At 39.4% G+C, this 12138-nt stretch overlaps 1 protein-coding gene across 12 annotated transcripts in view; it reads left to right on the top strand.

The window, feature by feature from the left end:
* The window catches only part of LOC111245297 (allatostatin-A receptor-like), a 94706-nt gene extending 86004 nt beyond the window's left edge, over positions 1-8702 (top strand). For 10 of the 12 annotated variants that reach the window (XM_086979301.1, XM_086979299.1, XM_086979304.1 and 7 more), the window contains 4 exons: positions 1388-1467; positions 1594-1779; positions 3995-4152; positions 4601-8702. In XM_086979301.1, the coding sequence (XP_086835427.1) occupies positions 1388-1467; positions 1594-1779; positions 3995-4152; positions 4601-5105 (929 nt within the window). In that variant the 3' untranslated portion in view covers positions 5106-8702. Of the gene's footprint in view, positions 1-1387; positions 1468-1593; positions 1780-3994; positions 4153-4586 lie in introns of all 12 variants that reach the window. The other 2 variants (XM_086979306.1, XM_022793471.2) reach the window with 2 other exon arrangements.
* The last annotated feature ends 3436 nt before the right edge of the window (positions 8703-12138 follow it).

Genomic DNA, 12138 nt, shown 5'->3' with positions numbered 1-12138 from the left:
ATATAAATGTAGTCTTATGAACGAGTAGATTAGATTAAGGCGCAGAAAAGCATCACGACCCGATCGAAATTTTTGTCATCTAAAATCTCAACTTGCTTAGCCCTCTACAGGTGCTACCTGGATAATGAAGCCAAATGTTTTTTATGAGAAGTCGGTGTTAAGTAAAATCTCGGCATTTACGACCAGAATGTAGCTACCATTCAAAGTGCGCTATTTTGAAACGCTACGAAATACTCAAGCTAACTTTAAAGTTTAGCAGTACTTGAACCAAACTAGTTTAGTGCTCCGAAACAGCGCATTGATTCACTTCTTGTTTCCCATAAGTATTTAAATCTAGCTATCAACAAACGGCTCAAGGTATATTATCGTAACCATCTACATAAGATAGTAGTGCTATCGTATAATAAATAGCGCAAAAGGTCCAGGGAAATTTTTCATGGCCAGGTCATTTTTGTTGGCATTGTATATTTGTGTATTGTTACTATTGTAACACAAAATAAAACGTTTGAAGGATGAATGATGTATACTTCCCACTACTTGGAAACTGTTGTTAATAACTGTTGGCGTAACACGATGAAGCAAAATCCTTGCAACGGAAAAAGTTTCAGGCAGCGCTCCTTATTGGCCTATTCAGGCGTTTGCCAACTTTTCGATTTCGCTTTTACTTGGATACTTGACTATGTTCTAAAATGAATGAAATCTAGGAATCCAGGCAGGTAACAGTACATTTAGTAGCATGTTATTTATTTGTAGCACTTCACAGGGAGTAGGCTGCGAGTACCCAGCGTCACTTGGCAATACAAGACCTAATATGCGATAAATAGAAATTTATTGCTACCAGATCGCAATCTTTCGGCTAAAATCGCCTCCTATGGCACTTATTAGTTGGTTGTGTCTTTACAGATATAAATAAAGAGACCAGTTACTAAAGAATGCGAAGCTATGCATCACTAGTGTTTAAAGATTAACTACTTAAATGATCGAAAGGCTTGCGGTTTCCATATAAGCCTTCTGGTCCAATATCTGGACCTAACGTACGCCTAGATTTATAAAGCAATAATTGAATGCAAATTATTTTTGTATTAACTACTTAACATATAAATGTGAAATTATGCGTGATTTTTAAAATTGAGTACCATTTATTGCAAATTTCATTTAGTACTGAACAGGCACGCAAGGCGATATTGCATAGGAATCTATTTACCTTCTAAGTGTAATTAGGACCAGCTACCGCATAACATACCGTTCGAACATAGAGTACTAAAAACTTTTTGTAAAGGTAGTAGTTTGTTTTTGTTGCTAAAGGAGACGTTTGCGCTGTGCTGTATCATTTGTATTTTACACTTCGTCCTTAATAATACGGATTCGTCTCTTTTTTTTTGAACAGGTACAAATCCGGCAGGGGTAAACACCAGAGAGGTATTCTGCACATACGACTTTGACAGATACAACCATAACGTGTACCAGGTACTTAGACAAAGGAAATAAATATGGCAAAAGCTCTCCTTGTAGATTGCCGATGCCCTTCTCACCTAACTGTGATCGCTTTGCTTTGCCTGTGGTTTGATTTCCCTATTCGCATGTAACCGACAGATAGTATTTTCGTTGACGTCCTTTTTCGCTCCGTTGGTCGTTATCTTCGTACTCTACATGCTGATGCTCAATCGGCTATGGTTACGGGCGAGAAGTTCGGCGGAAAGCGTTCGAAGTCGACGGAGGGTAACACGACTGGTCGTTGTGGTCGTATTAACGTTCGCCGTCTGCTGGGCGCCCATTCAGGTTTGTGTTTAGTGACTTATACCCATTTATTTATCAGCTTCTTGTCATTTTTCCCCATAATCAAAATCGAAACGCATTGCATTTTCCCTCATTGCCTCGGTGTAATACACCGACGCCCCGCTAATCTAACGTGATCTCGGTTTCGGTGCAGAGAAATCAACAGCCATAGAATGACTTTACGTATTTTGCTAGGAGGTCTATAAATATGTCCTAATGGACTTAAACCACATGCGTCAAGGTTCCATAACAGGAGCTATGTCGCAGGTTGACTATACCCGTTATTTGCATCTCTGACTGACTAGCTAGCCTATTGAGTGATCGCTTAACGTTAATTATCGTATCTAATTAGATCGTCCCACACAGCTTTCGCTGACATTCATATTTATGTCAGTGTACTGCTTCCTGCATGTCACATATCCAATACCGCAATCTGATCAAGTCCTGCACAGCTGAAAAATAGGTATGATGCCGATTCGGAAGTCGATTGTATTTTTAGGCATTCTTTGCTTGATCGACATCCCCTATTGTAAGCAAGAATGGCTTGAAATAAAGTGCAGGCTAACCGTAAAGGGACCTTGCACGCCAAACCTCCTAAATTGGCCTCTGAAAAAGTACACTCTCGTTAGATACAGCAGCTTTTTTATTACTGAGAACTTTTAGATGTCTGTGTGCAGTTACCGGGTGGGTTAACAAATGGTCGTAATTGTGCGGACAAGAACATCTGTAAAGCTAAAATCATCGTCGACTCGGAAATGTTTTCATTCAGTATCCCATAACTGTTAATATAATGAGGCCTATGCCGTGGCAACCGTTCAAAATGGTCTCGTTAAAAATATACTTCTGCCAGTTTACAGAGTAGCTCACTTAAACCTGAAGTTCCTCTTATGCTTTGTTTCTGATACACTGAAAAATGTTTGTTCAAAAACAGATACTTTAAAAAAATGTTCATTGTATTAGTTTCGGGCGGTCATGTTTATTCAGAATAGCCACCATTCACAGCGACTACAGTTTCAATTCCAAACCGAGGCGCTCACGGGCTCTTTAATCTCCTTTTGCAAATATGCAAGTGCTTTCTCAACAAAGGCACGAGACGCGAATAGACGGTGTTATGTCGAGACTCGTTTAACTTTTATATAATAACCCACCGTACATAAACCTCCACCGAATGGAACTTTGGCCTGTGCGGCAGTCGTATGCCTTCACCTCGAAACATGTTCATGCTCTCAAGTAGCCAACACTACGCAGAGTGGTCCGTATGAGCTGGGGTACAATCTTACCGCATACGATAAGACAATCTTCTAGACACTTTAGCTGTGGTCGATTGCGCAAGAGTTCTTTTTTCAGAACACGCAGGTAAACTTTGTTGTTGATACGTTCGCCTTTATGCAAAGAGATTGGTGCCATGACGTCCTTTTCGGCTGAGCACCATATTCAGGATATAAACGTTGGCTGGGAAACTGCTTTTAGCCTATTTCATCGTGGACAAATTAACGATTCTTCTTGCAGTTGATTTCCGCATAAATTTTATAAGAAAGGAAAAAACTAAACCTTGGTAATGTGTCGGGTAAAGTCAGCCGGAAAAATATAACGTCTACGTTCAATACGCATTCAATATGTAATATATTGATATTAGATATTATAACAAAGATATTAGTCAAAAATAATAGATGAAGAATCCTTAAGCTTTGCTGAAGTCATGGAAACAAGACCAATAAACCTAACAAAGTACAAAAAAGAAAAGGAACAAGTATAAGTAGGTTAGGCGGCCATCAGCATCTGTCAGTTGCAACGTTGATTAAAAAAGGTGACTCTATGTTCGTGGATATCGACAGTAGAGTAGGTTTACCCACTGCAATAAAAACGTTTTTCGTTACGTCTGATGTGAACGCGTACTGCAACAACTGTCCACAAACGTCAGTGCCGCAAAAATATCGAAAGGATAAAGGAAAAGCGATATGAAAGAAAAGCGGTTTATAATACGACAAGGCTACTGTAAGTAACATCGGACCCGGACCGGAAGATGTAGATTAATAGCCAGGCTCTCGCTATATATTGAAGATCTTTGATATATCCCTAAAGGGGTCATGATTAGTAGGGTATTTAGCTGTCTGGTTAACATTTCTTCCGGCTAGCTCTTATCCTATTGTCAACGAGCACATTGCATCTGATAGTTGGTGTTTGTATCGTCGTGTGTAAAAGTCTTTTTTATTTTCAGGTAATACTTTTCCTAAAGAGCATGCAAATGATCGACGTTGCATCGGACATGACGCTGCTCGTTTTACAAGTTTGCGCCCAAATCCTTGCTTATACCAACTCATGCTTAAACCCTATTCTTTACGCGTTTCTGTCAGAAAACTTCCGAAAGGCGTTCCGGTGGGTATAGTTGGATTTATTACTGATATATGTGTACACACTTTGCACTTATAAGAATTCTTCTGTGGAATATATATTTATATTTTTAGATAGTATGATATATTATATGATCAAGTGATATATACAGGCAGGTTGCAGAAGACAAGTATTACTTGAAGTGTCGGTTATTTCGCAACATCTCGTCCTCCTCCCTTGATAAAATTATCACTGAATAACCTTATTTCTATCTTTTTTCGCCTCTCGTTTTATCTTGTTTTCTTTAAGAATCATTACTGGCTTATCACAAAACACGCTGTTGTTGTTTTGAATCGATTTTTACATTTACCTGTGCTCCGCTACTGTTCGCTTTGCCTCTTTTTCTCTTTCTCGTTTATGACCAGCTCGTAGCTATATATATCGTATCTCCGTTCTCTTGCCTGTGCCTTTCCTAACAGGCGCATCTTTACAGGAAGCTGATTCTTTGCGGGGCGCGAGAGGCGCCCCTCGGTCAGCTCGGTGGCCACCAGCACAGTGTGAACACCCATACGCACAATCATCACCCGCGCGAGAGCACCGTTGTTACAACGGCTAACCGTCACAAAAAGGGCAGCGGGACAACGACCCTCACCGCTCGCAACGGACAGCTTATTAGCGACATCTTGTTGTCCCAGCCGTGTGCCGTCTCCGAGCCATTGCTTCAATCTCCATCTCAGCGAGAAAGCCAGCTACCACAGCCTTCAGTTGAGGCAATGGCTTCTGATGACGGCGGAATTGGGTGTGGAAGCGCAAGCACCACTACGGCAATAACGAATATGACAACAACGACATTCGTTGCTGGCACAGACGGCAGCCCGATAGCTGCTGGCGTAGGAGCCGCAAATGTTGGTGTGGTGCAGGCGTTTCGGGCACGCGTCGCGCCAAAAGGAGAAATTATCACTGTCATTTGTCACAGGCCGCAAGACGAACTCGTCTAGATTCGTGTGGAAGAATGAAGAAAGCACTGACTAAACATAAACGAAGATTCTACGACTATCGTTAGAAATTCAACCTAATACTGTAATGATAGCCGTTTGTGCTTCCTTATCCTCGCGATGGCTTGCTCTTTCACGTGACTGTGAATAAGATAAACACACTTCAAAAATGGAACATATCAAACAAACACAGAAAAACTACAGACGATAAATAAAAGTTATCCGTGTTTAACGTCGCATCTTGTACGCCTCTAAAGAAAACGAAATGCATTTAAATCGCTTGAGTCAAACTGTCGTGTTTAGGAAAACCGGAAAGATTGGGATCAACACATATATATACTTGTAATGCCTTTGGTGCTGTTATTATGCGAATACAACAGTGATCATTTATATAGATTAGTTATAGAAATCGTTTAATCTATTCGACATGATGTCATATGGATGATCGCCGTAAGCAGCAGCTGTTTTGTCAGAACGACGTTGGCGACTAAAGAAACATACCACTATTGGCAACCGAAGCCCATCTAGAAACGGAAACCTTGACTGGCTCCCTAGTAGTTTCGTCATACCAATAAAAAATCGCAAATAAGCATGCGTTTCGAGTGGTGGATCCGGTATTGCCGTTAGCATTGCTTCACATGGTTGGCCACCAGCACGAAACAAAGTAAGTCCTTGCCCGGTCGAAGGTCGAAAAAACACTATACGTACGCCATTTTCAAAGGACACTTCGAAAGAGATTACGGCTGACTTACAGAACGTTTATGTGCATATAGAACTTTTAGTGAACATGCATGATGTCTAGAAACGGCCCACGAAAGACACTCACCAGTACTAAGGTGCCGTCCTTGAAGCATGGCACATGGGATCATTCTATCACACTACATATAATGTCGGATTGAATATATAGTATATTAAGTTGTACATATTCAAGTATACGCATGTAAATATTTACCAGTACGTACACAGGTATACCTTCTACGAGCTGTCAGTCAGCTTCAGAAGGAATCAAATAGTGTACCTCGTATGAACGCATGTATGTCATCTACGGGACAAGAAGTTAAGTTCGGGAAACTTCTCTTTGTTGAAGTTCAAAGTTTCTCTCAATGCTTCTGCTAGCGATAGACGTGAATTGCATCTCTTTCTCACAGATAGGCATATATAGCACAATGGTAAGAAGTGTCGTAATTGAAATGGGGCAGGAATGACTATGCTCTTCACCCCCTGCCGCTCTCATTTAGACGAAATCAGAAACCCGAATTGTCCCCTATGGACCTCAACGTTGTTTTGAAAAGTTCCTAGCTGTAATAAACTTTCAACGAGATTTCTAATGTGCAACACGTGTATGGCAACATCATAATAACGGTAATGATTATTGCTATAACAGTATATAAATAATGTGTTTAGTTTTAATTGTCAAAATTACTATTGTAACATGTATAACACTGCGGAACTATAACATAGCGAACAACAGGCTACAATAATTTATTGCTATCATGTACATATACAGCTGCATAGCACTGATTCCAGACCTCACGTGATGTACACTCTAAACTAATGTATTAATGCGGTTGTTATATTATCATACCAATAATTACATTGACATAAAAACAACAATTATAAAAAACGTAATTTTTCATTTGTGATTTTATTTACTTATTACTTAATTCTGTGTCATATATTTGTTTGACTTATATGTTTTGCGTTGATTTTGTGAACATAGGTATTGCGTTATGGAACGTAAAATTCCAAAAAAATAAATTATTATGTATATAAGCTTACTAACAGTAAGAGCTGACTTTATGTATGTGGCACCTTCAACACGGATTTTCGGAAACGAGCGAAGAAGGCCTTCCTTGGTAATTTATTGGAGTGAAACTCTTATAGCGTTCTTAAAGGCAGGACCTAAGCAACCTGAGTGTCGAGACGCCTGACAGAAGTTCGATCCATTAACAGTAACACAATTTTCTTAACTTAGCCAAAGCTATCTCCTAGAAACTTTTCTGTGAGTAGATCTATATAGGAAATCGGGCAGTAGAGGCTAGCTACTGGAACGTTAATAAGTACAATGTATTCATAAAGAGGATATCATCAATAAGGTTTACTGGAGACACTGACGATGCACGAAAACAAATGATAATCATCACCCGCCACACGTCTGATCACCTTTGTTTTGATGATGTCCATCACCATATGATGTACTTATTAATGCTATTTGAACGGTGGGCCTTGTCCACTCCGGCAACGCAACGAGCCTATGGTAACTTAACCGTTGCTATTTGTTTTGTGGGCAAATATATAAGGCCGTGTATAGCTATAAATACAATATAACAAAAGCTCACTAGCACAAACCGATACGTAAAATCCCACAGTAATGTTAATGGTTATAGGAATAAGAGTACAGCTTTCGATGCATGGGGTTTAGACAACTCTATTTTCAATTGTTGAATCAATTAAAGGCTTTGCTATCTATGGACGTATGTAGAAATGTCCAAGGCAAAAAGAATCTAGACACCGCTAAAATGTGCCCTAAAACAAAAGCAAAATATCGATACTTAATTGACGGCATGAAGGGTAAAAGATGACGAAACGTAAAGCGTCTTCGGGCGGAGGAAGATTTTTCTTCGACCCAAGCTACACGACAACATTGATATCTAATATATTCTGAAAAAATATAATTGATCATATGACTCCGTCATAAAATCCTTCTTGAATAAATCGATGATCAATACGAATGTTTAAGCTAAGTCGTCATGTAAATGACGATAATAATAAATGTAATAATAGTATTATATATAATATCGGGACCATAGCTGACGTCCGTCCATTTTTACCTACAGACGTTAAGGCTTATGGACTTATTCGTCCTTATCTCGCGCACGATTCTTGGCAAGTATCACTCAGTTGATCTTTACTAGCTGCTGTTCGGTATGAATCTCGCTGCAGATAAGTTCGTTGTGTTATTATATTATATTGCTTTGAACAGAAATTTACGACCTCTCTGTGAAGAAATCTGTATCTATTAATGCATTTCCATCATTTTTAATTTTTCATACGAGTCTCCCACGGCTCGTCGTCACCTACCGCATATACCCAGTACTTTACTTTTCATTAATACGTTACTATGCTACCATCCTGTCGTGGTTATTCCGCTATTTCGAAAACCTTAAAACATCTTAATGTTCTAACTATTATGTAGGTACTTGAGTTGTTGCCTGGGCCTATACATAACGAAATTTTATATTATACGCCATCGCAAAAAATACGTTTATTATGTGTAGCCTCAACCTTCTATTTAAATGATTCGTAGATAAACATGCAATCGTTGCTGACAAACAGAAAAAAACGGCGAAAAAGTATTTCTTCGGTAGCTTTACATTAAGAAGCTAAGTTATATTTTCAGCATTTTTTTTGAAAGATTTTTCCCGGTATACAGTTATCATCGTAACGTTTTCTCGTTAGGGTAGGCCTGCATTCAAAAAACAACAAAAACCGTTAAAGCCGTTTTGGAGATTATCGGAGCATAATATATACATACAAGATATGGCACCATTTGTTATGTTCTGTTTTTAAGGCTATATGTAAATAAAAACAAGTGTCGAACAATGCTAGAAGTGTCGTTCCCATTTATCCAGTATAACCATTATTTACTATCCCTATTCGGGTCTTACACTAATCAATAATCATTTTGAAAATATCAGTGCCGCAAGTAACTTTTTAACGGCAACGCAACGTCAAACGATATTGGTAAGTCAAATTGCGAGCTGATCTCAAAGCGAGCATTTATCTAAACATGTCAAACCAAAAATCGCCTTCTCGAGCCAACTGTCCAGCCTCTTAACTCTGAAACCGAATTGACGATAGATTTCCCGATTCCAATGCTGTCTAACAACTAGTATTGTGTTACATGTTAATCTCGAAGAAAACAAGAAATATCTAATCTTGGTAGGACTTGTCCAGCGCGAATAGATTAAAAATGGCCCATCGCTGCTTACCAAAATGCCGCGCTGTTCTCCGCCGTGACGAATTTATCATTTTGTTATAGAAACAATGAGCTTTTTCCTGGTAGCAGAAATGGTGGATGAACCCCTGTCTACTAGGACAAACAGTGCGGGAAGGTTTGATCTTATTTAGGCGGCGCACCTTATTTATAGAGCGTGCTTGGAATAAACTGAGACAGATATTGGCAGGATAGTGAAGCGAAGCCAAGCCCATTTATGCATTATTCTTCCTCTGCCGCTAAAAAACCGTAGACCTTAGGTAAAACCGGAAATATATCATGACAGAGACCAGGATGTTCGGCTCGGCCTACGAGCTGCTAGTCTCCTAAGCCGAAAACGCCACTGCCGGTTTCCGTGCGGGTTCTGAAGTGTGCGAAGGAGATTTCTATACGCCAGCGCGAAAGAACACTGCACAAAGTAATATTTAAGCATCAAATGCATATTTACTGATTCTCGTATTTTCATCGGGAATTTGACAACCGTTGTTTAGAAATACGTTATGAGGACGTCAGAACGTTTCCTTGCGTCCCACAACGACGTCCCAAACATACCAAACTTTCACCTATATACATATATAAACTGACATTGTCTATAACAGGCTCATACCTACTTTTTATTCGTAGTTTCACACCGAAAGCTTACTGTACAAATAGGAAATTCTCCTCAATGGTCATCAAATGTTTTGATCGTCCAATGTTATTTCTTCATTGACTTATTAACAAAAATGGTAGTTGAAAAGTAGTCGCTTGTTGACTTTTATCAGTGGGTAAAACTTTGAGCCTGACGTCTGTAGGATTGTTATTTTAAGCGGACTACACCACGTGCACCTCTGTCGTTTTGTGGTGCTCTGCGTCCCGATTTAAAGAGCAGGAAATTATAGAATATGTGTTATTCTATAGGGACAACTAAACATCGATCTCCTTTGCTGTGTCTGTGTATAGTTGTGTCCATACTGGAACAAGTGCACGCATGGAAAAATCGTACCATATGATCTTGGCTTCCTTAAAGGGCCTCATTTCTATGAGACAGAAGAACAGCGCATGCTTCACATCATTTGTAGACGACGCCACAATTAAGAATAGTTGCTCTATTAATAACGCATTTACAGGCACGGTAACTACTTTTTCTTCAGTGATTCTTCCTAATCGTCTCTAGAGCGAATTCTATCCATAGTAATGGCATCGTCAGTCGAAGCACTTAATCATTAGAGAAATTATATCGCATTATTTGCGAAACACACACAGAATATATATATATATAGAATACCGCAATGTCGAAAGAGACATTATTCACTACCGTAAAATATCGAACATGGGTGAACGTGAAAGCGCTCTACTTAATTCTATGATATCATAGAATCATTGATATGATAATTCTGTGAGGGGTGATGATATCGTGCTTCTTATTCTTAGTATTACCACCATTGCGTCCGTCAAGATGGCCAAATTCACTAGTATGTAATAGCTTCTATACGAAATATTTGGCCGGCTTTATTCAAGTGACACACAACGAAAATAGCCTATTTTTCGTCCTACGCGCTTCTATGAACACCATTAGAAATTTAATCGAATCTCATAGTGAAAATGAGCCTTTTCATTTTTGGAAATAAGCGTCAATAGTCGTTCGGCTTTGCTAGCGTAAACGTTGTTTGAGCGTCAACACGCTAAGATGCAACAACAACAAAAAACTCGGCCAGACAATCACGGAGATGCATGCATATAGAATTTTAAATTGTTTGCTTCTTCTGTTGAGTACACGAAAGAAAAAGTAGGCAATTATACAAAAAAAAATTGATAAAACGCTTCTAAACTTGTGTGTTAGCAAACGTTTAATGTACATAAAAGAATATATGTGCATCTACTGCCGTCCCTTGATATGAGCGCGGTTCAGATGAACGACTTGCCTGTCCTGTCCGACGATTGTGGAAAAATGACGATTAGAAGCTATAACGGAGGAAGAAGCACGTCTCGGTAGAACTTCAGAAGAAGTTCAAGTGGCAGTGGTAGTTCTCATTAACTGGTGATTATTCTAATCAGTCACTGCTCGAGTGTTTTTCACTAATAACTACAAAACGTGCCTGAACAGTTAACTAATATTGTTGCTATGACAGAAATGATTCAGTTTTGGCCGACATACATAGGGCGTTGTCGTGGGGAGCTAGGAAGACTATAAAACTCTAGCACCAATAAAGCGCAATGCGCTAAAAGACACTACATATACGTGAACTGTATAAAAAGAGAGGCCTGAAAAATACAGACCAATTCAACTGGCCGCGAACAGTGGCGTAAATAATAAGACAAAACGGTGGGCGGGTGAAAGAGAAGACCCTGCAGTGGACGAGAAAGGTCAATGAGTTGCTTCTTACGTTGTTCTTATTGGAATGGGTAGCGATCGAATAGTCTTAGGCAAGAAGCTGCAAGGAAGAACACAGGATATAGCGCGGTACTCGAATAGTAGTTCAAATTTCCCGTTATCAGTTCCGTGATGATGATGATGGTGGTGAGAGTGAAGGAACGTACAAAAGTATATGTCATCATTTGGTTCACTTAAAACTTACTGTCTCAGAATGAGAAGCCAAAATCTAAGCAGGAAAACACAGAACTGATTGAATGTTCTAATTATATTTTACCACTTGCCCGTATATGCGTATATACTTAAAGGGTAGAATATTAAAGGGCGATATGAATGCTATTGATATCGATAGCGGACGTAAGAAAAATTACAGTGATCAGAGGGACAACAACAACGACCTCGTGTGTGTCCGGCCAAACATATGTCCACCATTAAGTTTTTAGAGCATAGGGGACGGAATGTGTATTGACGCTTTCGAGCGTATTGGACTCGTTTTTTCGTGCTGGTATAATTCAGACGATGTTCATCTAAACTTTTCAAACTCTAACCCTTCGCACCGAGGCCCTGTTGTAACACGTTGTGTTGAATTTTTGACACTTATCATCGTGCTAATATGGACTGCGAACCGTCAGCTAATGCCTTTGCTATAGATCTTTAAATATGACATAGGGCCTGCTCATGTAAAC

This window comes from Varroa destructor, unplaced genomic scaffold, assembly GCF_002443255.2.
Source record: "Varroa destructor unplaced genomic scaffold, Vdes_3.0 BEIS01000002.1, whole genome shotgun sequence".
Lineage (NCBI taxonomy): Eukaryota > Metazoa > Arthropoda > Arachnida > Mesostigmata > Varroidae > Varroa > Varroa destructor.
The sequence above is the reverse complement of the archived record's forward strand: the minus strand, read 5'-3'. Positions and strand labels throughout refer to the sequence as shown.